The sequence below is a fragment of the Anolis sagrei genome, chromosome 3 (assembly GCF_037176765.1).
Source record: "Anolis sagrei isolate rAnoSag1 chromosome 3, rAnoSag1.mat, whole genome shotgun sequence".
Lineage (NCBI taxonomy): Eukaryota > Metazoa > Chordata > Lepidosauria > Squamata > Dactyloidae > Anolis > Anolis sagrei.
In genome coordinates, this window is record NC_090023.1 from 202,486,909 (window position 1) to 202,512,904 (window position 25,996).

Below are 25,996 nucleotides of genomic sequence, written 5' to 3' on the forward strand. Positions count from 1 at the left end.
GTCACGGGCAAGAGGCGGAGCCTAGGCGTCTTCCGGACCAGGCGCTTTCCGGCAGAGCCAGCTCCATGGATTTGAATCTGGAGTTCTGGAGGAGCGAAGGCAAAGTATGGCGCGTGCCTTCATGGAGGGCTGGGTCCCAGAGAGAGGAAGGAAGGAGGGAAGGAGGGAGGGAGAGAGAGAGAGCCCTTGTTTTTTCTCCTGGGGGTTGGCTTCCTCTCTGCTTTGCTTGCATGCAAGGTTTCACCTGCAAAGGTCAGCTGGGGAGCAGCATGGGCTTGCAATGGGGAAGATGGAGTAGATCATCCTATGGAACGAATGGATGCAGTGGGAGCTGTAGTTGCACAAGATCTTCAACCATCTCTGCCAAAGCGGGCTGATCCCTCACCAAACTACAGCTCCCAGGATTGCATAGCAGTAAGCCAAGGCAGTTCAATGCTGCTTTAATGGGACAGTGCAGACTGTGCCCATAGTGACCTTGGATGGATTTGGTAGTACAGATTTGAGTTTGCTTTATCCAGAATCCTGAAACTTTTCCCTGCCATGACTCAGGGCCCTTCCACACAGCCATATAATCCAGTATATCAAGGCAGAAAATCCCACATTATCTGAGTGTGGACTCAGATAGCCCAGTTCAAAGCAGATATTGTGGGATTTTCTGCCTTGATATTCTGGGATACAGGGCCTCACCAAACTACATCCTCCAGGATTCCATAGCATTGAGCCAGGGCTTCTTTAATGGGACAGTGTAGTGTAGACATTATTATAATATAATGCAATATAATATAATGCACTACTACTAATAATATGATATTATAATTATATATTTATAGGTAAAGGTAAAGATTGTCCCCTGACATTAAGTTGTCATGTCTGACTCTGGGGTGTGGTGCTCATCTCCATTTCTAAGCCGAAGAGCTGATGTTGTCCATAGACACCTCCAAGGTCATGTGGCTGGCATGACTGCATGGAGTACCGTTATATATTTATATAGTTTTGCAAGGCCTTCAGCCTCCTTATAAATATATATATTTATATTACATGTAATACTTTATATTACATGTAATATACCATTATATTGTAATGTTACAATATAATGGTATAAGTACAATATAGTAATATATAATACTCATACTGTACTATGCTAATAATATAATAAAATGTATGTATGTATGTATATACATACATACATACATACATATATCTTGTAAGCCGCTCTGAGTCCCCTTTGGGGTGAGAAGGGCAGCATATAAATGTCATAAATAAATAAAAGTCTGTACCAATAGTGACGTTGGATGGATTTGCTATTACAGATTTGAGTGCTTTATCCAGAATCCTGAAGCATTTCCCTGCCATGACTCAGGGCCCTTCCACACAGCTATATAATAATCCAGTATATCAAGGCAGAAAGTCCCACAATATCTGTTTTGAACTGGGGACCCTTCCACACAGCCCTATATCCCAGAATATCAAGGCAGAAAATCCCACATTATCTGAGTATGGACTCAGTTCAAAACAGATCTTGTGGGATTTTTTGCCTTGGTATTCTGAGATATAGGGTTGTGTGGAAGGGCCCTGGGTTATCTTGTAGGGCAGGGGTCCTCAAACTTTTTAAACAGAGGGCCAGGTCACAGTCCCTCAAACTGTTGGGGGGCAGGATTATAATTTGAAAAAAAAACCCATAATTTGAATTCCTATGCACACTGCACATATCTTATTTATAGTGCAAAAAACACTTAAAAACAATACAATAATTAAAATGAAGAACAATGTTAACAAATATAAACTAATTAGTATTTCAATGAGAAGTGTGGGCCTGCTTTTGGCTGATGAGATAGGATTGTTGTTGTTGTGTGCTTTCAAGTCATTTCAGACTTAGGTTGACCTTTAGTGAGGGCCAGGTAAATGAACTTGGAGAGCCGTATACGGTTCCCGGGCCTTAGTTTGAGGACCCCTGTTGTAGGGGCAAAGAAACCAAAATATTTCTCCAAAATGCAGGAGTCCCTTTCCAATAGGGAGGGCAAGGAAGGACACCACGAAAGTTGAATCTTTTAAACTGCGAACAAACTATTTATTGCGTGGCCATAGCAATAACAACAAACAAGCATACAGGAATGCAATCAAAGGGTTTGTCATAACCCCCAATGGGGCTGCAGGGTTTTTATCACTTTGGTAGTAAACGGAATATACATTTTCATTGGTTCCCAAAGACAAAGCATTTCATTGGTCTAAGCTAGCTATACAGTTGTTCATTAGTTGTTTATGATTTTGATTGACATTATAGCACACGTGGGATCCTAACAATAGCACAACTATAACACAACTATGGTCTATTGTTCTCTGACCATGACTGTATCTTATCTGCTAGTCTTTTGCAAACATGGCTCCAGAGGGACTGGGAAACTTGCGGGTTTTAACTAGCCACCAGCTAGCCGCTTTTGTCTGGATATACTATTATCCTTGAATTGTAACTTCTTCTCTGGAGTACTGATTTCTCAAACAATTAGCATTTTCTGTAAACATAGCCCTACTGCAGAAACAGGCCAATATGGCAGTAAATCAGGACATATAGGCATTGGGAACATCTCTGAAAATTCCCCTTTTAAAACTACATCCCCTCTAATCTGAGGTCCTGAGGCCCCTTCTGCGCTGCCTTATATCCCAGGATCTGATCCTAGATGATCTGTTTATCCCAGATTATATGGCAGTGGAGACTAAGGCCCCTTCCACATAGCTGTATAAAATCCACATTGAACTAGATTATATGGAAGTGGACTCAGGGCCTTTCTTCACAGCTGTATAACCCTGAATATGAAGGCAGAAAATCCCACAATGTCTATTTTGAACTGGTTTATTTGAGCGCCTTTCCACACAGCCCTATATCCTATAATATCAAGGCAGACAATCCCCCATTATCTGATATTGTGGGATTTTCTGCCTTGATAATCTGGGATATAGGACCCTGGGTCCACACTGCCATATATTCAACTTCAAAGCAAATAATGTGGCATTTTATTCAGCTTTGTGGAAGGGGCCCCAGACAGGCCCTATATCCCAGGATCTGGTCCAGGTTTTCTGTATATTCCACATTATCTGGCAGTGCAGACTCATATAATCCAATTGAAAGCAAAAAACCTGGGATCGTATCCTGGGATATAAGGGCTGTCTTGAAGGCCTCTTAGTCCACACTGCTATATATTTCAGTTCAAGGCAGATAATGTGGGATTTTATTTGGCTGTTTGCAAGGGGGTTCAGATAACCTAGTTCACAGCAGATATTGTGGATTATCTGCCTTGATATTTTGGGCTATATGGCTGTGTGGAAGGACCCTCAGGCCCCTTCAAAGATGCCATATAATCCAGATTATCAAAGCAGATAATCCACATTGTCTGCTTTGAACTGGATTATATGAGTCTACACTGCCATATAATCAGTACAAAGCAGGTAATCTGGATTTTATATGGCAGTGTAGAAGGGGCCTCGTAGAATCAAGGTCAAAGCAGATAATCTGGGATCAGATCCTGGGACATAAAGCAGTGTAGGCCCAGCCTCAAGTCATTTTAGTCTTCTTTGGTACTTCACCAGTCTACAGTTCCTATGATTCCTTAGCATCGAACCGGAGCAATGAAAACAGCGTCACACTGCATTGATTCTACAGTGATTCTACACCCAGAGATAGAGACTCATTTGCTTTCTGTTGGTGCAGTGCGCACAAGCTTTGTTTAACACTCAAAATTATTAAAAATATATTGTACACAAAATTACCTTCAGGCTATGTGTGTAAGGGGTGTATGTATAGAAATAGATTTTGTATTTAGACTTGGGTACCCCCTCCAAGATATCATTATGCATGTACAGGCAGTCCCCAAGTTACAAACATCCAATTTACAAGCAACTCATAGTTAAGAACAGTAGTTTTTTTAATCGCATCAGAAGCAAATTGAGAATACAGTTATAATGTATTTTTAAAAAACCACAATTAATGTTTAAAACTTGGCATTATACTAAATTTGCTTTCACCAGGAGTGTCTCTGGTGTTGCTGTAAGAAAGTCCTCCATTGTGCATGTGACAGGGCTCAGGTTGCATTGTAGTAGGTTGTCGTGGACTCTAGCTCCATTTCTGAAGATTGTCTCTGCATCTTGTGATGCCAGAATGTTCAGCGCCTTCCAAGTTGCCCAGGAGAGAGTTTTTCATAGGGGTGAGACAACAGCAAGTGAGAGAAACCTACAACTCGGAAGGAAAATTCACTCCTGAAAGAGTTATCATGGGGAAAAGGTGTATTCACTGAAACTTCCTCACCAATTCTTGTTTCCACAAGAAGCCAAATCTTTCAAAATCCAATTATCACAGGGACAAAAAGTGGGGTGACATCTTCTGAACAGGAGCAGACAGCAAAATAAACACCACATGGATGTTAACTCTTCCTTATGCTATCTAAAGCTAAAACTTTTATATTTTGGACTGCAGTTATACTTTTCCAACTTACATACAAATTCAACTTAAGAACAAACCTACAGAACCTATCTGTAGAACCAGGGATTTCCTGTATATGCATATCCAGGTACTGAAAAAACCAAAGTCCAGAATACATCTGGTCCCAAGCATTTGGGGTAAGGGAGACTCAACTTGTACTGTATTCTGTGCACGGTTGCATATATTCAAGTGGTACTTACTCTTGGGAAAACGTGGATAGGATTAAGGCTTGAAGTGGATGTCACAAAGATAGTCCCTGCAGTACTTTGGACTTTAGCTCCCAGAAGCCCTGGCCAGGTGCAGGAGCAAAGGTTCTCCAACCTTGGGTCATACAATGACATTTTGTATCTGAATTAAATTTTATGAATATGGATTAAGAACATTTTGGCATTAATAATATCAGTTGGCCCACCCTAAGATGGATATATTATGAAGATGATCAAAACAGCCAGGATTATGGCAGGGGAAGTCAAATGTGTGACCCTTCAGATGTTGGAGCTCAGCTTCCATCATTCATTCCTCACCATTGGCTATATCGGTTGGGGTGATGGGTCTACCATCTAATTTTGTGGCTCCCTTCAGAAATTATAACAGCATGAAATTGCTATATCTTCTAATGGCTGAATTTCCTTCTTTAGACTTTTTTCCAAAGATTTCGTCAATGGGCAGACCTCTTGGACCCATTACTCTTACTTGCATCAAAAGTAAGTACATTGTGCATTAAATTATATTATCTAGTTTGTTAGAAAATAACTGCAGTTCAATGCACTTTGAAAACATAGAATAAAAGTAAAGTGTACTCTTCCCAATTTTAGCAAATTCTCTTGTAAAAAGCAGTTACCGTGTATACTTGAATATAAGCTGAGGCACCTAATTTTACCACAAAAAAAACCTCAGAAAACATATTGACTCGAGTATAAGCTGAGGGTGGGAAATGCAGCTGCAGTGTTGGGGCAGTGCGAGAAGAGCCTTGCTAGAAGATCTTAGTATTCAGGCAGGTTGGCATGAGGGGATGCAGTCAGATAGGTAAGTAGGACCAGAACCGTTTAGGGCTTTAAAGGTCAAAACCAGCACCTTGAATCAGGCCCAGAAAAGAATTGGCATCCAGTGTATGTGCTTTAGCAAGGGGGTAGTATGCTCCTTGGGCCCAGAACCTGTTAATAACCTGTCTGCAGATCTCTGAATGAATTGAAGTTTCTGGACACTCTTCAAGGACAGTCCCACGTAGAGCCCATTACAGTAGTCTAAATGGGATGGAACCAAGGCATGGATCACCATGGCCAAGTCTGGCTTCTCAAGATACGGTTGCAGCTGGCATATAAGTTTTAATTGTGCGATGGTCTTTTTTGCCACCGCCAACACATGAAGCTCCAGGTTTAGCGATGAGTCCATGAGGACCCCCAGACTACGGACCTGTGTCTTCAGAGAGTGTGACCACATTCAGCACAGGTTGCCATCCTATACCCTGATCTGCCTGACCAGAAGACTGTGTCACAGTGTTATTTACTGTTTACACATCCTTCATTTTTTTCCAAAACCTGTTTAGCTGGGTCTTGTCAGTCTTCCGTTTGTTTGTCCTCTTCCAGTTTGCATCAGGGTCTGGGCTGCTTCCTTGGCTTTTGGTGGAAATGTAGTAGAGCCAATGATAAGATATTATAGAAACTGAAGTCCAAAACATTGGTACAGCCAAAGTTTCTGTGCTCTTGTCTTTGGTATTCTGAGAGGAACAAGAAGAGCAAGAGGAAGGGCTGCCATTTTCAGATGCAGAATCATAATTACCAAAGGAAAATAATAATATTCAGTTAGTATTTTGCAACAAATGTCTGAAGTGCTGGAGCAGTTCTGATGAAAGCATTGGTTCTGTATGTTGATTTTCTGTTTTAAATGCTTCCCTAATGCTGTGTTTTGAGTTTTTCCTGTTTAAAACAATAATAATGTAGCCCTGGTGCAGGTAGATTACATGAGTGATTTAGGATTTATATCTTCAAAACATAAGGTTGAAGATTAGCTACTACAAAAGAGAAGTGTATATAAAGAGGTAACTTTACTGTGTTTTTTTGTTGCTTATTTTGATTACAGGAGAAAATTGACAATTCCAGAATACTTTTATTGAACAAAGGAGAAAAGGCTACAGAGTCCTTACAGGACAAAAAGGTATTTGACATTTTTCTTACAGAGATAACAATATTCACATGTTTCTGTGTCACAGTGTTATTTACTTGTTACACATCCTTCATTTTTTCCAAAACCTGTTTAGCTGTGTTGACACTGAACTGGCTAGTCCACATCAAACTTGAACCTAGGTCTCCATAAGCAAAGTCCAATTCTAATTCTTTTCAAGAAGTCCATGCATAATATCTAGATGTCGGACACCCGGGATGAATATTCAGGAATAGAGCCAGCAGTATGGCCCTACTCTTGTTTCAACCCTTGACTACCTTCTACACAACTAACACATCAACTGTATGGATGTGCTTCTATGCATTGACCCTGTCTTATGCAGATGTGTTAGTTCTATTAGTTTGTGGGAAACACCAAGTGATCCATGGGAGTACAGCATTGGCATGAATTTGGGATGTCAAAATCTCGCAGCCATAATTTGAATCATGGAAATACATTGAAGATTGCATGAAACAAATGTACCTTCTGCTTCTCATGAAAAAATGTCATAGATCCATTCACTAGGCTTGTGCGTTTCAGCTGAACCTCAGCTGAACCTCAATCCATTTCTGCTGGCCAGATTCTGGTATCCGGTTCTGAAATATCGCAAAATGCTCTTAAAGTAATGAAAGAGTAACATTGAAAACGTGCTCTTTACACATCGAAAAGTAATATTGTTTCTATTTGTTATGTTACATTTGAATTGTGTCATCCCTTGTTAAAAACAGTATGCTAGAAGTAATGACTTTATTTGTGAGTCCTGATCTAGATGTAGATATAGTTGTTTGTTGGCTGTGGTTGCAAAAATGTTTAGAAATAGTTCTGGGAAACTTAAATTAAGGACATTCTGAAATATTTCTAAAATCCTTATTTCCAATTGCTTAGGTAAAAGAAGCTTGGCAACTAAGTCTGGTAAGTTTTCATAAAATATTTAAGAATTTTTAAACTTATATTTTCCCCTATCTTTTAAACATGTTTTTCTAATCCTTTGTGTCTGCTTTTCTTTCCGAAGTCCTCTGTACACTCTGGCAGTGGTGATACTATTCCTGCTGTATTTAGGCCACCAGGTCAGTATCCACTTTTGCTGTAAACCTCTGTATAACTAAATTTATGGTTTGTTATGTGGATAATAACCATACTGTTCAGTGTGTGAATCATAGCATTGGGACTCATGCTGGTGGCTATTCGAACACCTTTATTACCAGCAACATGTAACCTGCAAGAACTGTTGCATGATCCTTGAATGTGAAGGTCATGTATCCTTCTTGCATTATTTTCTTTAATGCCCACACACCAGCCTCCCTTTCTAAGGCCCATTGTAATGTACGTAAATATTTTATGTTAATATTTACAAAAAAATCAGTGAAACAGTGAGTCCACATAAAGCGAACCACGAAGTAGCATGGGAACACTGCACTGTTATTGCTTACTTTATACTTTTCTGAAAGCCTAGTAATTTTTGAAGTATTGAAGTTAACAATGCAGTCAAGCACCCCTTATTCTGAAATTCAGCCTTGTCTATAATATTGCTTTTAGGTTGTGTGTATAAGATGAATATGAAGCATAAGTGAATTTAGTGTTTAGACCTGGCTTCCACCTCCAACATATCTCATTCCATATGTATATACAAATACAGGTGTTCCAAAATCTGAAAAAATTGAAATCCAAACATTTTGGTCCAGGGATACTTACCCTGTACTTGCTTTGCAGCTTCCTTTGTAAAAGGAGCTGTTTAAAAGATTGAATCGAAGGGCTTTTTTTGCATTGGGTTGCTATGAGTTTTCTGGGCTGTGTTGACAGAAGCACTCTCTCCTGACGTTTTGCCAACATCTATGGCAGGCTTCCTCAGAGGGGTCTGTTGGAAACTAGGCAAGTGAGGTTTATATATCTGTGGAATGTCCAGGATGGAAGAAAGAACTCTTGTCTGCTTGAGGCAAATGCGAATGTTGCAATTTGTCACCTTGATTAACATTTAATGGCCTGCGGTTTCAAGGCTTGGCTGGTTGCTGCCTGGGGGAATCCTTTGTTGGGAGGTGTCAGCTGACCCTAATTCATTCTTGTCTGGAATTCCCCTGCTTCTTGAGTCTTGCTCTTTATTTACTGTTCTGATTTTAGATTTTTAAAAAATACTTTTAGCCAGATTTTGTTCATTTTCATTGTTCCCTCTTTTCTGCTGAAATTGTCCACATGCTTGTGGATTTCAATGGCTTCTCTCTTTTTTGCATTGTTTATCCACATGAGGAATTAATTTCTAAACTGACTCAAATTTCGGATGATCTAAAGAAATGCCTCTTTTTTGTGTAAGATAATTCCAGAAATGGAATTCTTTGAAAGTAGGGAGTCATCCTATAAATGGCAATACACAAATAGATAATGTAAATCTTTTTGATTCATGATTTACTCTATGTGATGCCTAGTATTTTGAACTCTCCTGAAACGGCAATACTTGAGTTTTGTTTTGTTACATTTGTTGTTTTGGAGAGAAACACTCGAATTAATCAACATATTTTGCACTACACAGTCAAGCTCAACATTTACTCAGCTCGTAAAATACACCCATCTTCATGTATTTGGTTCTGTCTGGCTTTGATGTTGGACTGTATGCTGTTTGGATTTGCTCCTGGTGGCTAAACTTTATTTGTGTTTGTGAAATACAGAGCCAACATAACTTAAAACCAAATCCACATAGGCATACCTTTCATGCTGGCTCCTTCTTCAGTTACCTGGCATAACCTTTGCTTCCTTTTAGTGCAAACCACTTTACCACAGGTCTCCTTTGAGAACAGTTGTCCTTAGAGCTGTAGTTTCCAATTAGTTTTCTTGCTAGGGTCACCCTGCCCTTTGAGCCGAATTATGCACTTCAATTTCATCAACCTCAGCTTGAGAAACAAAATCAAATATTGATCTGTAGTTTTTAAGTATGTTATGTTTGTTGTTTTTTTCTGCAAAAAGTAATAAAAATCATTTATATTAGAAACAAAATCAGGATTTATTCTTTGTTGGAGTTCCTGGTGTTCATTTTGTGCTTGTTACTGTTGATCCCCCAAGAACAATTTATTTTATTGCATTCATAAACATGGCTTTCTCCTTCTCTCTCCCCCTCTCTTTAAAGCTTTCCTGCCCATTACTGCTCCACTGGTGAGTATTGATGGAAGTTTCCAGAGGGTTTGTAGGCAATTAAATTGCTAGTGATTTTTTGCTATGTTGTAGAAACTACAGTTTCAGTAGGTGGCACATTAAAGGCAAACTCCCCCTGAATAAATTGTTTTAAGAAAATCCAGTGGTGGGTTCACTTTAAAGCAGATATTCCCAAACCTTTTTAGCCGTGGAGCCCCAATAAATATTAATATATAATATATGATATTATATATAATGTATATATATCAGGCATAGACACCCCAGTGGTAGCTGGATGGAAAATGTTTGTGTAAACCAGTGTTTCTCAACCTGTGGATCGGGACCCCTGGAAGGGTCACGAGGGGGTGTAGAGGGGTCACCAAAGCCCATCAGAAAACACAGGCTTTTCTATTAGTCATGGGAGTTTTGTTTGGCCCAATTCTATTATTGGTGGGGTTCAGAATGCTCTCTTATTATAGGTTAACTATAAATCCCAGCAACTACAACACCCAAGTGACAAAATCAATCCCCCCTTCCACCCCCACCAGTATTCAAATTTGGGCATATCGGGTATTTGTGTCAAATTTGGTCCAGTAAATTAAAATACATCCTACATATCGGATATTTACATTACAATTCATAACAGTAGCAAAAATTACAGTTATGAAGTAGCAGCTAAGGTAATTTTATGGTTGGGGGTCACCACAACATGAGGAACTGCATTAAGGGGTCGCAGCATTAGGAAGGTTGAGAAATACTGGTGTAAACTAATTCACACAGTGCAAAAAAAGAAAAAGAAAGAAAGAAAGAACAATACAATATTTAAAATAAAAATTAAGGCTGAACAGGGTACATTTTTATTTATTTGTTTGTTTGTTTGTTTCATATACTTGTACCCCCCCCCTTCTCACTCTGAGTCTGAGGGGGGACTTAGAGTGGCCTTATAGGAAACACCATTCAGTGCCATCATAATGATAAGAACAATCAACAAATTCATTAAAACAAAACATTAAACAGTTGTTAAAACACACCAGTTAAATCTGGGTCCGGGTCAATTCATTGTCACTTCGAAATTGCTTCTTCTTCATATAAGCCGCTGTTCAGTGGTCAAATGCAAGGTCCCACAGCCAAGTCTTGAGTTTCCTTCTAAAGGATAGGAGGGAGGTGGCCAGTCTGATGTCTTTGGGGAGGGAATTGCACAGATGGGGAGCCACTGTTGAGAAGGCCCTGTCTCTCGTTTGTGACGGCGGTGGGATCGAGAGCAGGGCCTCTCCAGATTATCTTAAACTTCGTGATGATTTGTAGTATAGGGTTGCAGCCGGTGTTGGACAGGATTAGACTCCCCCTGAAGACACAGGTTTGCAGTTTGGGAGTTCTCCTGGATTCATCAGGTTTCAGCAGTGACCAGCGGAGCTTTTGCATAATTAAAACTTGTGTGCCAGTTGCATACATACCTTGGAAAGTCAGATTTGGTCACCGTAGTCCACACTCTGGTTACATCCCATATAGATTACTGCAACATGCTCTATGTGGGGTTGCCTTTGCAGACTGTTTGGAAGTTCCAATTGGCCCAACAGGTGGCAGCCAGACTGTTCACCGAAGCGGGGTACAGAGAGCATACAGCCAGCTCCACTGGTTGTCAGACTGTTACCAAGCTCAATTCAAAGTGCCCGCTTTAGCCTATTGAGCCCTAAATGGTTTTGGCCCAGCTTACCTGTCTGAACATATCCCTCTCTATGTTCCATCTGAAGATTAGGAAGAACTTCCTGACTGTGAGAGCTGTTCAGCAGTGGAACTCTCTGCCCCGTAGTGTGGTGAAGGCTCTTTGGAGGCTTCTTCTTTGAAGCTTTTAAGCAGAGGCTGGATGGCCATCTCTCAGGGGTGCCTTGAATGCGATTTTCCTGCTTCTTGGCAGGGGGTTGGACTGGGTGGCCCACGAGGTCTCTTCCAACTCTATGATTCTATCTCTGGGATTAAGATCGTCTGGGGAGGCCCTGCTCTTGGTCCCACCTTTCTCGCAGGTGTGACTGGTGGGGGCGAGAGACAGGGCCTTTTAAGTGGTGGCTCCTTCGCTATGGAATTCCCTCCCCAATAAAATTAGACCAGTGCTCTCCTGCTTGGCCTTCAGAAAATAAGTAAAAACCTGGCTGTTGGAGTAAGCCTTTGAGCAGTAAGCAATACAAGGAATGATCAGGATTATGTGCAATAGATATTGATATTTGGAATGGCCCTGGACAAGGATTGTTGAATTGTGTGATTTTAACATATTAATATGCTTTAAACGCCACGTTTAATGTTTAAATGTAGTTGCATTTTTTATTATTCAGTTGATAGTTGTGTGTTATTATTGTTTTATGCTAAGTTTTTATGTATGTGAGGCATGGAATTTTGCCATATATATGTTGGAAACCCCCCTTCCTGGGTGAGAAAAGCGGTATACAAATGAAGTAAATAAAAAAAATGAATAACAATTTTAACCAACTTAAACTTAACAGTATTTCAGTGGAAGATCCCCAGTGCCATCCAGTCCAACCCCTTTCTGCCCTGCAGAAAAGGCACAATAAAAACACCTCCAACAGATGGCCATCCAGCCTTTGTGATGATAATAATGATGATAATAATAATAATAATAATAATAATAATAATAATAATAGCAGAAACCCCAGGTGCCATCCAGTCCAACCCCCTTCTGCCATGCAGGAAAAACACAATCAAAGCACCCCCTGAGAAGTGGAGTAAGCAAAGAATGTGTGTAGGGGGGTCCTGTGCAGTGAAAAAAAGAGTCCGGGCAGCGAGGGAATTTGGGGAAAAAGGTCTGGCCGGCAAGGAAAAGAGTCGGCAGCGGGGGAGGATGCTGCAGTTGCGGTTGTTGTTGTTTCTGACCGCTCAAAACTGCATTTCTCAGGAGGAAAGAGGTGGTGGCAGGAAGCAGCATGGTGCCGCTGAGCCCCTCATTGTCACCCATGGAGGACTCTGCAGAGCACAGTTTGAGAACCCCTGCCTTAGAGGATTGCCATAAGTTGGAAATGACTTGAAGGCAGACAACACATACCATAATCAGAGGGCAGATAGCTGCACAACAAAATCTATCTGCTCTCTTCCAGTGAGAAAAAAGGCTCACTGAACCCAGATGGGAGACCCCAAGACAGGATTTCATGTAGTCTTTGGAGACAAAAAAGATTGTGGCACAACAAAACATAAGATTATCATCTCCATTGTCTTGAATGGTTGATATTGACGTGTAGTTTTCTAAAAACACCTGGACCCTCTTTCATCATGAAATTCTTCTTCCTAGGTCATTGCTACTTCATTACTACACAGAGGAAATACCCAAACATTTATTTCACAGGTAACAAAAAGCCTTTTTTGTTTTGACATATCGCTATGTTGTTAATTAATGAATTTACTAAATGTGTGTTTGTGTAATGTCTTCTTTTTCAGTACCTTTTCCATTCGTACATTGGTGGGTTCACCTTGGCAAATGGGAATTATTCTGAAACAGAAGCAAGCGAGAATGCTCCTGAAAAGGTTGAAGAACGTGTTATTTTTAAAGTACAGGAAGGCACAAGTTGTCTCTGCCTTGGGATGGATGGATGAATATGTTCTTATTTGTTGTGATTTTTTGCTTTTAGACGTTTCTCTTCAAGCAGACGCTTATCAGCGTTGGAGCCATCACATATTCTGCCTGCGTGGGAGTATGTATTTCTCAGTTTTTCTTTGAATATACGGTACCACCTCTGTATCTGCGGGGAATGCATTTTGGACTTATTATGGAAATGGCAAACCATGGATAATAGTGAACAAGTTCTGCTGGGCTCATTCTGGAAGACCTATACAATTTTTGGAACAGTTTCCTGTGAATTTTCTAGGTCCTCCAGGCTCTAGAAGTTACTCTGTAGTAACTTCTAGTGGAAATATACCATAGAATTGGCTGGAGGTGCAATAAAATTCTTAGAGAAGCAATATTTTGTCAGATGTGAGTAGGAGAAACCATGGGTACCAGTCCCACAAGACAAAAGGTCATACTGCATCCTTTAACATACCTTTGGCTTTGGCAGTCTAGGCATTGTTTGGCTTTTACCCTGACATATCTTAAGCATACCAGGTTGGAGAACCCTGTCTTGAGAATATCTGTGGAATGGAGAAAGAAATAGCTTGTTTCTGAAAACATGCAAAAGGGCCTCTATGCCTGCTTTGGTATTGAGTGAGACCTTCAATATTCTCTCCACTTTCTTTTGTGCTGCATTACTTCTTGATCAGAAGTCTAGAAGGTAGGAATGGGAAAGCTGCAAATCCATCATAGGATGACAAACTTTTTTTCATACTTGTTCCTTCAGGGATAATCAGTAGAGGTCCACAAGCCCAAAGTCACATTTTTTTCCTCTTTCTTTCTCACCTACATGAACACTCTTTCTACCTCCTCACCCAGAGCCCCCGGTGGCGCAGTGGGTTAAACCCGTATGCCGGCAGGACTGAAGACTGATAGGTCGCAGGTTCGAATCCGGGGAGAGCGCGGATTAGCTCCCTCTGTCAGCTCCAGTTCTTCATGCAGGGACATGAGCAAAGCCTCCCACAAGGATGGTAAAACATCAAAAAACATCCGGGCGTCCCCTGGGCAACATCCTTGCAGACGGCCAATTCTCTCACACCAGAAGTGACTTGCAGTTTCTCAAGTTGCTCCTGACATGACAAAAAAAAAAAAAAAAAACCTCCTCACCCAAGTCATCACTGAAGAAGGAGATACTTATTATTACCGAGATCTGATCATTTACAGAGAACTTTTGAAATGAGATTGGAGTCTTCAGATTGCCCATCTTGATACACACAGTATTTCAGGTGTTGAACCTAACATGCAAAGTAGAAAATGTTAATTTTCAACCTCTTTTGAAGGAAAACGAGATATACAGCCATACCTCCATGTTCTCTGGGGTTAGAGGTGCAGGACCTCTGTGGAAATGGGAAAACCACATTTAAAAAAAGAATATCTTGTTTTAATCTGAGATGACAGTTCTCTAGAAATCTAGGCTCTCCAGCACAACTCTTAAGCTAAATTTCCATGGGACATTTACCATACAATCACACTGGAGGATCTAGAGATTCCCAGAGAAGCATTATTTCCAGGATTCACTGGATCAGTGGTGTCCAGACTTTGATCCTCCAGGTATTTTGGACTTAAGCTCCCAGAATCCTTGAGATGTGGACAATCTGCCCAAAACTTCTGGGGAGCTGGAGTCCCAAACACCTGGAGGACCAAAGTTTGGACACCACTGATCTAGGTCCTTTACCATAACTGAAGTCAACTTCCAGCAGAAGTTGACCATAGAGTTGCACAAGAGGACCTACATATTTTAGAGGGAACATTTTATTTGTGTCTGTGAATAATCAAATCTGTAAAAGTCAGACCTGCCAATGTGAAAAGCCAATTTTATAAATATGTGAAGTACAGTCAGAAGACCACTTTATCAGTTGTCTGTAAGAATTGGTGGGAAAGCATGGCTTGTCATGGGTTTTCAACTTCAGTTCAATAGCTATGGATTTGTAAACAAAAATAAGTAACCTTGGCTTGGATATAGAAGTATATTGAGTTCTATTTGGGTATAATTCAATGGTACATGATGCCTGAGGTTGTATTCAGCAATTCTGCCTGTCACTGTTGTGTGCTGGTTCCATCGCCTATCTTTCTGTTTCCAGTGGGAATGTCAGAAGTGGGTATTTTTAATGTGTTTACCCAAACACACTTTGGATCCTTCTTCAGATCTTATAGCTCAATGTATGATGATTGGTGGTGGAATTGACCCTTATAGGATACAGATGGTGAGGTAGAGAGAAAGGCTACTTTCTCTCCACAAATACAAATGTCCTAAAACTAGAAAACAGTTTAGTTGTAGTTAGTCCTCCGTGAAATCAGTGAGACTTACGTCCTGGCTTAATTGTCCCTTTGATTTTCAGTAGTACAATCATTCAGTTAACTTGCAGTATGTTTAGTAATATATTAGAAATATGGAGCAAATACAGGAGAAAGTTATTAGCAGATGGTTCAACAATAATCCCAATTATAATGAAAAGGAAATTTCATTTTTTTTAATATAATGGATAAAAATTAAAGGGGAAAAACTTAAGATAAAATAGGGGATTGGATAAAGGTTGGAATGAAGAAGGAAGTGGTTATGGAAGAATTTAGAGAAATAAAATTGACATGGTTCCGTTGCTTACAATTACATCAATGGTTCAAAAATTGGGTAAAAAATAATAAAAATGGAAGTAAGCTTAACCAATTCTTAAAAATAATACAAAATGGAAGGGATATAGAGGAACACAACATTTGAAACAAATAACTAGTAAAGTGTATAAGATAATAATTGAAATAAACAAAGGAAAAATAAAGAATAACACCCTCAAGAAGATCTGGGAAGAAGATTTAGGGATGAAAATAAATGAAATGGAGTGGGCACAATTATGGGGACAAAGACATTTGAAAAATCTAACAGTACAGGTTAAAGAAAATTACTATAAGTTAATATGAAAATGATATCTAACATCAATAAGAATAGCAAATATAAATAAAGAATCAGGAACATATATACATATGTGGTGGCATTGAAAATATGTAATTAATTTTCGGGAAAAGTATTTCGAGAGATAGAGGATATAATGAACATTAAAATAGAAATGAGTCATATTATAGCTTTGTTATCATTATATAATAATAAACAGCTGAAAAAAGAGGATAAAGATGCAATAACCAACTTATTAACAATAGCAAGACTGCCTATAGCAAGGAATTGGAAAAGGGAAATAAATATACAAATAGAAGAGTGGTATAAGGAAGTATGAAAATTGGCAATAAATGATAAGCTGACATGTAAATTAAAAGTTACAAGAGGGATGTGGAAACAAAGTGATTTTGATGATGTATGGAGAAAATTTATTGGAAAATGATTCAAAAAGAAAGATGGAAAGTTACCTCCACAAAAGAAAATGAAATTTTGGACAGATGAGTATATAAAAGGAGTGGCTGGAGGGGAGGGACGATACATGGTGGTGAGGGATAGCAAATATGTATAAACGTAAAAATAACAGTAGATGCCAAAAGTTAATGTATTGTAAATTGTATTGAATATTACATGTCTGCTGTAAAACAAATGTAAAAAAAATTCTGCAGTGAGAACCCAACTCTCAGAATTCTGGTCTTTATGTTTCTTCATCATATTCTTGCTTTCTTTATGACATTTTCTTTTGTGGTGTTCTGTTTTATGAGTGGCGTGAAAAACTACATGCTTGTTTAACACATCCTGTTCTTCTAGACTCTTCCTCACTACTTAATGCTGCGCTATAAACCACAGAACCCTTCTATACAATTTCTCTTCAGGAATGCGATACCTGGTCCACTTACAGGTGAGTGGGTGAGAAGCACATAGCGGGTAGAAGATTGCTCTTTTGACTCCTTTATGATAAGGCGTAGGAAGCTTGGGGGGCGCAAGGGGTTTTTAGAGGGGTCGCCAAAGACCATCAGAAAACATTTATCTTAGGAACCCCTTTGGCAGAGAAGGCTGAAGATCTCTCCATCTGTCCTTTTCTTCCTTTTTGGAAGCAGATGGCAAATCCTCCCACCAAGAGCTCTCCTCCACTGTGATTGGCCGGCCTCTCAGCCAAGGGGAGGGCTGTTTCTGAGACTCCAAGTGGGAAGGGGAGAGCAAGCATGCCCAGCACATGGCATGTGTGGGCGAGGGAAAGCGTGCGAGATTGGAGGGAGGCTTGCGTCAACGAGTCCCTTCAAGGCATGGGGATTGTGTGTGGGAAGTTTGGCCCAATTCGATCATTGGTGGGATTCAGAATGTTCTTTGATTGTAGGTGAACTACAATTCTCAAATGAGAAAATCATTCTGCTTCCAACACCATTAGTATTCAAATTTGGGCGTATTGGATATTTCTGGCAAATTTGGTCCAGTAAATGAAAATACATCCTGCATATAATATATTTACATTACGATTCATAACAGTAGCAAAATTACAGTTGTGAAGTAGCAATGAAAATATTTTTATGGTTGAAGGTCACCATAACATAAGGTACTGAATTAAGCGGTCGTGGCATTAGAAAGGTTGAGAACCACTTCGTTAGTGGTTTTCCTCAGTTATGCTCCTTTAATTCCAGCCAGGATAATTGCTCCTCAGCATGTAAAGTTTTAGCTTCTTTTCCCTCTGTGCATTTTATGTTTTTGTCAAAATAGCAAAATATCCTAAACCTCTTAGGATGATTTAGCAGTGTATTCCAGAAATCTTCTGAGGGAGCTGTGTCACAGGGGGAAAATAAATCAACGAAAAATGTGGCCTGTTTACTATGAAGTCTGTACAGGTTTGAGAATTGGACACTGACTCTGGAATCCAGGTTTTAAATACCTTCTTGTCTATGAAACCCACTGGATGGCCTTGGATAAATCAAACTTTCCCAGACTAAGAGGAGGCAGTGGCAAACCACTTCCAAACAAATCTTGCCAAGGAAACTCTGTGATAGTTTCAGCTTAGGGTTGCCTTAGGTTGGAAACAACTCGAAGCAACACAACAACAACGTTTCCAATAGCAAAAGATTCCCATACATTTTACTGTGTTAAGATTCAGTCTGGGGCTTGGTGATTGATAGACCTTTTCCATGCTTCCTGTGAGCTGTTGCAAACATAACTGTATCAGTTGTGCTGCCTATGATTTGGAATTCAGGACTGCTTTCTGGGCTCCTATCACCTAGAAATGCCTCCTTTGCTAGCACCAGTATTTTAGCAAAATTTCCACCTTCCTCTTTCTGTGTGAATCACGAAATTGAATTCTTTGCTTTCTCTGCAGTATTTGGGCTCAGTTCTAGTTGTTAAAAAACAACTGAAAACCTACTTATGCTCACTAGCATATGGAGAGGAGGGGGTTAGATAACAAGAGATTACTACCGGGCCCCAGTTGAGAACTATTCCATATTTGGACTTTCCTAGTCCACGCCTCTTCACACCAGAAGTGACTTGGATTTTCTCAAGTTGCTCCTGACATGAAAAAAAAGTCCACGCCAGCCCAATGACCATCGTTTGACTACCCAACCAACCCACACTGTTTTGTGAACTCTAGTTGGCTGTTGTAAATGAATGTGGATGTTTGGAATTTATGTTATTATATAATTTTGAGTAGTTTAATTTATTGATGTTAGGTTATTTATTTATTTATTTCTATTTGGTTACTATTTGTTTTAGTAACCAAAATTGTTGAATAACATGCAATGGGTAATGTCCTGCATTCAGGGACATAGTGCAATGCTCCATATCCAGAGCTCTGCTTCTCTCTCTTTCCACCCCAGATTGAAAGTCCTGAGAGCTCATACTACTATTATTCAATGGCTTTATCCAGCCATTTTGGATCAAGAATACTCAATGCTTCCCTGAGTAACAAATCTTTCTTTCCCTTTCATTACAGCAATTCTATGTGCATTTAATGTAACTGTAATCAGGTCCATGGAGTTTGAGGATGGGATTAAGGTAATGGATAGCAAAGGCAGAGTCATCGGCGTGTCCCAGAAAGCAGGAGAAAAGGTCAGCGGAGGAATTCATTTCTTGACTCTATGCAACAATCCATTCTAACTCATGTTGTCTATCCTGAATGACATCATCAGCCAACCATCAAATTTTTAGTTCTGTTTCAGTCACTTTTTGGGATGGAAGGATAATCTTAGGGTACATTTACAGTGTGAAGCTATGACGCCACTTTAACTACCATGACTTTATGCTGTGGTATCCTGGATTTGTAGTTTGGTGAGGGGCGGCTTTTTTTGGCAGCTCACATGATTTCATAGCATTGAACCATGGCAGTTGAAGAGGTGTGAAACTGCATTAATTCTACAGTGTAGATGCACCTTTGGTCTGCCACCCACATATCCAGAATTCTCCTTCTTTTCTGTCTTATGAACTGCCCTTTATGACTTTGGTGTCAAGAAGTGCACTTATCTGGTTCTTCCTTTTCTTCTTTCTGTCAACACCTCCTTGGGACACTTTCTCAACCTCTCCCCACCATTCCTTTTGCACATGACTTCCCATTTTCTCTGAATTTCTATTCATTTGCCCTGGCAGGACAGCTTCCTTTGAAAAAGGGAAGCCTGCTCAAAGAGAATAATTTCCCCCCATTTTGTGGTAAAATATCTCAAATTCCACAGCAACATCGTGGTTTTGGTTGCTTTCTCTGTATCGGATCATGTGGGTGTTTGCTAACGAGACAGGATTTGGAGATCACTTCCCATCTGTTCCAGTTGATGGTCCTTTACACCACATGCATCCAGATGGACCATAGCATGGGATGGTGGGAGCTTACCTTCAAAATTAGTAAGGACACTCCCCTGTTCCAGTAAAGAGCTACCTGTGCATGCATTTATGAAATGCCATCCATATAATGGAAACACAGATGATAAAGTCCTCCACATTCTGCTTAGAGATCAAAAGTTACTTTTTTAGATTCTCAGATTGTGACAGTTGTAGTCCAGAAATCAACTTTTCAAGCTCTAGTGTATCTCTCATAGTGAAGAACACTAAAGACTGTCTGTAAAAAAAGACTATAGGACAAGATATAGATCTAAATATACTATATATACTTGAGTATAAGCCAAGCTTTTTGGCTCTTTTTTTAGGCTGAAGAAGTTCTCCTTGGCTTATAGTTGAGTTAAGGTTATTTCTTATTTTCCTCTGTTGTTATTATTATTTTTATTACATTTATTATTTTACTCTGTTTATTATTATTATTATTATTATTATTATTATTATTATTACATTTACACTATTTTACTCTATTATTATTACATTTATTATTTTACTTTATTGTTATTTTATTTATTATTTTACTCTATTATTTACTGTAATTACATTTCCATTATTTTACTCTATTATTATTTTTATCACATTTATTATTTTACTCTGTTTATTATTATTATTATTATTACATTTACACTGTTTTACTCTATTATTATTTTACTCTATTATTTACTGTTATTATTACATTTCCATTATTTTACTCTATTATTATTTTTATCACATTTATTATTTTACTCTATTATTTCTGGAAGGATATATAAGCACATTTACATTGAAGAAGGTTTAGAATAATGGTTTATTCAGAGTTGGACAGTCTTATTTTAAATTGTAGTTTTATGTAAATATTCAAAAACATTTCACCTACTGATGCCTCAATTAATGTAATCTTATTGGTATCTATTTTTATTTTGAAATTTACCAGTAGCTGCCGTATTTCCCACCCTCGGCTTATACTCAATACCTTTTCCCAGTTTTTTGGGGTAAATTTAGGCGCCTTGGCTTATATTCAGGTCGACTTATACTCAAGTTTATACGAGTAAGTCTTGCCATAATATTCCACATGGTTGTCAGTAAACCTATGTGAGACTCTTCTTGTAAAATGAATATAAAGAAAACCATGTTCTTTTGTTTGGCTTTTCTATGAAAATGTATGCGCACTGTTTGAGAATGTTGTTGTTAATTTTAATGTTTATCTGTCCGTGTGTGTTTCTGTTTCTTGCCACTCTCTAGGCTGTGAAAGAAACAGCATTCTCCAGAGCACTTCTGTTTGGCACAGCATTATTTATTCCGGACATCATGTTGCAATTTCTGAAACGGTAAGGCATTGTCAGAATAGGTTTCTGAATAAAATGAATCCCAAGTGAAGAAAAGTAAAGATCCCATTCATGTGCTAGCACTTGTTCTTTGTGTAACAGCCATATGAGCCACAAACCAGCCTCTTCATTCTAGCTGGACTGTGGTGATTGTCGTACTTCTGGCTCTCAAGAGAACTTTTGCTAAGTGATGCTTCTTGAGATCAGGGAAGAGGGCTTCATTTTAGATGTGAAAGCAGAGTCATTCCATTTTCATTCTCTGCATATTTATTTCTGCAAAACGTTAGGCTTTTTAGGAAAACGGAGGGTTCCTTCAGCAGCCTTTCAAATACAACTGGCAATATAGATTCAGAAGTGAGAGATGTCCTAGATTAAACCTTTGATCTTTTAGAACATCTGCTGCTTTGTCCAAATGTCTGGAGATATGAGGCAATCTTCCCACAATGTTGAGCTGGCGATAGCAGCTCAGACTGTCATTGCACACTTTCTAGTTGTTTCTACCAAGGCTGGATATTTTCAGAGAGAGATCTGGCAACTGTTGCCAGGAATGACAAGGAACCCTGATACAAAAATTCTTTCAAAAGCACGAAAAGACGTTGCAGTGGAACATTAGTGCCCATGCTTAATCAAAACTAGCAACTGAACTGAAAAGAATATCAAATTTGTGAAAGAACTCTGTGTTATCCATTTCTATTGTGTTTTTTCCAATTCAGTACCCAAAAATACATTGCAAACAGCAACAGTACTGAAGTACTGTATATGCTTGAATATAAGCTGAGTTTTTAGCCCGTTTAAGGCTGAAAAGGCCTCCCTCGGCTTATTCTCGAGTCAAAGTTATTTATTATTTTATTCTGTTATTATTATTTTATTGCATTTATTATTTTACTCTGTTTATTATTATTGGAGCCCCTGGTGGCACAGTGAGTTAAACCACTGAGCTGCTGAACTTCCTAATCAAAAGGTCAGAGGTTTGAATCTGGGGAGGGGCGCGAACTTCCCAGCTTCTGCCAACCTAGCAGTTTGAAAACATGCAAATGTGAGTAGATCAATAGTTACTGCTCCGGTGGGAAGGTAACAGCGCTCTATGCAGTCATGCTGGTCACATAACCTAGGAGGCATCTAACCTTTAACCTATTATTATTATTATTATTATTATTATTGTTGTTGTTGTTATTACTATTATTATTATTATATTGACATTATTTTACTCTGCTGTTATATTATTATTACATTTATTATTTTAATCTATTTATTATTACATTTATTATTTTACTCTATTTTTATTATTACATTTATTATTTTACTTTTTTGTTATTATTATTACATTTCCATTATTTTACTCTATTATTATAATTGGTAAGTGTTTTCCTTGCATGCTGGTGCAGTCTTTTCCCTGCTGTGCAATAATCTTCCCTTATATTCTTTTCAGCACAAGCACTGCACTTCGGAATCCATTTGTTTGGACACCATTGAGATCTATTATGATGGTTTCAGTCTTGGGAGCAATGGTACCTGTTTCATTTAGTTTGGTGCCACAAGTGGGCAAGGTAATTCTCATCGTTCTGATGTCGTCTTAATCTTCGCTTACTTTTTTAAAGGATAAACGACAATTCAAAAATTTTGAAACAACACAGAAAGATTCAAATCTACCTGAGCTGATTTTTTAAATGCAGAAAATACACGTGCGTACTTGGGATTTCTGTAGTAGCAGCTCTTAGTCTCAAATAGTTGTTTCTGGAAATAACCAATTACAATGAGACTTTTGGATGAAATGGAAATAGAAGAACACTTGGTTGTGTAGGGATCACGTGAGAGGAATCATGATTTCCAAACGTCACCACCTGGTTGAGATTTGGCAAAGGCAGAAACAATACATGACACAATTCAAATATAAGGGAAGACGACTCAAAAGAATAAGTCGCTTACTTACAGTTGTGGTTTTTTGAGCATTCATTTATAAACTTACACAATATAGGACAATTGACATCTGCACTGTTAGAGCAGAGGAAGTGAATGACCTTTGTCCGAGGGCTCTACATGGATACAACAAACTGCGAGTAATTGCAAATCCTGCAAGTAATTGCAAATCGTCTGAGCTCAATGTTGCAGTTGTGAAAAATCTGGCAAAGGTAAAAGTTTGCTGAATGTGGCTGTTTTAGACATTTACATGCATTGGTTGTAGCATTTACAGTGGACTCTACAGAATATGCATCAGCTGTATTTTATTTTTTTAAAAAACAAATCAGCCTGTTTGCCAAGCGTTGCAAATGCTGATTTGTAAATGTTTGATTTTTATTCCTATTTCATATACCTATATACCTGGGGTCATGTAAATATTTCTTGAACTGGGTTGCTGTGAGTTTTCTGGACTGTATGTGTTGTGATAGAGTCTGCTGGCAGTGATAGTAACACTAGTTGTATTAGGATTTGTTTGAACAATAAATTATATTTCTTTAATTGCCTGGCGTCTGACCTTGACAGTATGGCCATGTTTCACAAAGATTCTCTCCTGACATGTTACCCACATCTATGGCAGGACTCCTCAGAGGTTGTGAGGTCTGTTGGAAATTAGTCAAGTGGGGTTTATATTTCTGTGGAAGCAAGTGTGAATGTTGCAATTGGCCACCTTGAATAGCATTGATAGCCTCACAGCTTCAAAACTTGGCTGCTTCTTGCCTGGGGGATTCCTTTGTTGGGAGGTTTTAGCTGACCCTGATTGTTCCCTGTCTGGAATTCCCCTGCTTTTTGAGTGTCGTTCTTTATTTACTGTCCTGGACTGAAAAGGATCACAAATGGAAATGTTTAAGAAGCTCTAGGCTAGAGGACCTGTGAAACGGCTGGGTCTTGCAGAATGACTCTATGGTCAGTTTCTGGTAGAAACATGCTGTAGAATTGCCTGGAGGATCAAGAACATATCTGAGGTTACACTTTTTGTTAAACGCAGGTAAACAAAACTGCGTACTGGTCCCGAAAATACAGGGGTCATATTGTATTTGAAGGATATGGTAGCGGTTTTTGTGTGGTCTTCCCTCCTTTGCTGCTGTTAAAATATATTGGTTGGTTCTTTTGGTATGATGGTGGTGATCGTACCTTTATAGAAGATATATTTGCAAACATTTCATACTAAATTAAACTCAATTGACACAAAGAAGTCAGGAGTAATTTGTAAGGATGTTTTTTCTGTGTTTTTTTTTCCAGATACAAAGAAATGAACTTGAGCCAGAAATAATCTCTGCCACTGAAGAAACAGAATTCTTTTACAACAGGGGAGTGTAATGATTTGGGGATTTGATAACTTATTATGGACAATAGTCAGCATCTAAGTGAATCATCCTTTTTGATTGTATCTGGATGCAAAAGCGCATGTAAATTACAGCTAAATCATGTTGAATTTTTGTTCTATCACTGCTGCCTCTCAAAATAAACAAGGTTTTATTTTATGAGCCATCTATTTCTGACAATTAAAAGCCTGTAAGGAGAAAGAATTCAAGTCTGCCACCCCACTTTCCCTACTGGTACTTTTATTTTATTTTTTTCTTTTTAAAATATTGTGTTAGAAGCGAGTTGAGGGTACAATTATAATGTATTTTAAAACACAAACAAATTTTAAAACTTTGAATTATGCTAAATGTCCTTTGACCAGAAGCTGGCTACTTGGAGTGTCTCTGGTGCCGCTGTAAGAAGGTCCTCCATTGTACATGTGGCTGTGTTGCAGTAGGTCTGTGGTTTGCTCTTCTCCACACTCATATGTCGTGGACTCCACTTTGTAGCACTATTTCTTAAGATTAGCTCTGCATCTCGTGCTGCCAGAGTGCAGCCTGATCAGCGCCTTCCAGGTCGCCCAGTCTTTTGTGTGCCCAGGAGGGAGTCTCTCATCTGGTATTAGCCATGGATTGAGGTTCGAGGTTTTAGCCTGCCACTTTTGGACTCTCACTTGCTGAGGTGTGATTGCGAGTATCTATGTAGATCGTAGGAAGCTGTTTCTTGATTGAAGGCATTGTTTGCTGGGTGATATCCAAACAGAGGATATGTCAATGCCATGGTCCTTTAATTACAGTCTGCTACTTCCAGACAGATGTCAGGTGGTGCAATACCGGCTAAAGAGTATAATTTCTCCAGTGGAGTGGGGCATAGACATCCTGTGATAATGCGGCATATCTCATTTATTTATTTATTTATTTATTTACAGTATTTATATTCCGCCCTTCTCACCCCATAGGGGACTCAGGGCACCTCACAATGCACATATACATGGCAAACATTCAATGCCATAGACACACAACATATATAGACAGAGACACAGAGGCTATTTAACTTTCCAGCTTCGTGAGGGTATGCTTTTTTAATTCTGGCCACCGAGGGAGCTGTCGCTTCACCATCCACTTGTGACACCGATGGAGTACTTCCTCATTCTTTTGCACACTGCTGGAGAGTTTTATGGTGTCGTAAATTAGTTAAATTAGCCTCCCCGCATAAGTGGTACCTAAATTTCCAACTTGACAGATGAAGTCCAAAACACATCTGCATTTTAGATGGATTAGGAATTAGGTGCTTTAATGACTGAATGGAATAACTTCAGAAGGGGACACTCTGTGATAATGTTTAAA

At 39.0% G+C, this 25,996-nt stretch overlaps 1 protein-coding gene across 1 annotated transcript; it reads left to right on the forward strand.

Moving 5' to 3' along the window:
* SFXN4 (sideroflexin 4) lies at window positions 1–24,829 on the forward strand. The gene is made up of 14 exons (XM_060768522.2): window positions 1–104; window positions 5,110–5,175; window positions 6,551–6,625; window positions 7,517–7,543; window positions 7,644–7,698; window positions 9,744–9,769; window positions 13,044–13,097; window positions 13,190–13,276; window positions 13,381–13,443; window positions 17,053–17,143; window positions 19,196–19,311; window positions 21,307–21,392; window positions 22,819–22,936; window positions 24,588–24,829. The coding sequence occupies exons 1-14, from the start codon at window positions 66–68 to the stop codon at window positions 24,663–24,665; spliced, it is 981 nt and encodes a 326-aa protein (XP_060624505.2). The 5' UTR covers window positions 1–65; the 3' UTR covers window positions 24,666–24,829.
* Window positions 24,830–25,996: the final 1,167 nt, after the last annotated feature.

Bases quoted from the DNA above. Each gene is read 5' to 3' on its own strand.
- SFXN4 (XM_060768522.2), top strand. From the start codon at position 66: ATGGATTTGAATCTGGAGTTCTGGAGGAGCGAAGGCAAA. The intron at 9,770-13,043 runs GTGAGTATTGAT...TCTTCTTCCTAG, and splicing joins TGCCCATTACTGCTCCACTG to GTCATTGCTACTTCATTACT. The intron at 13,098-13,189 runs GTAACAAAAAGC...CTTCTTTTTCAG, and splicing joins CCCAAACATTTATTTCACAG to TACCTTTTCCATTCGTACAT.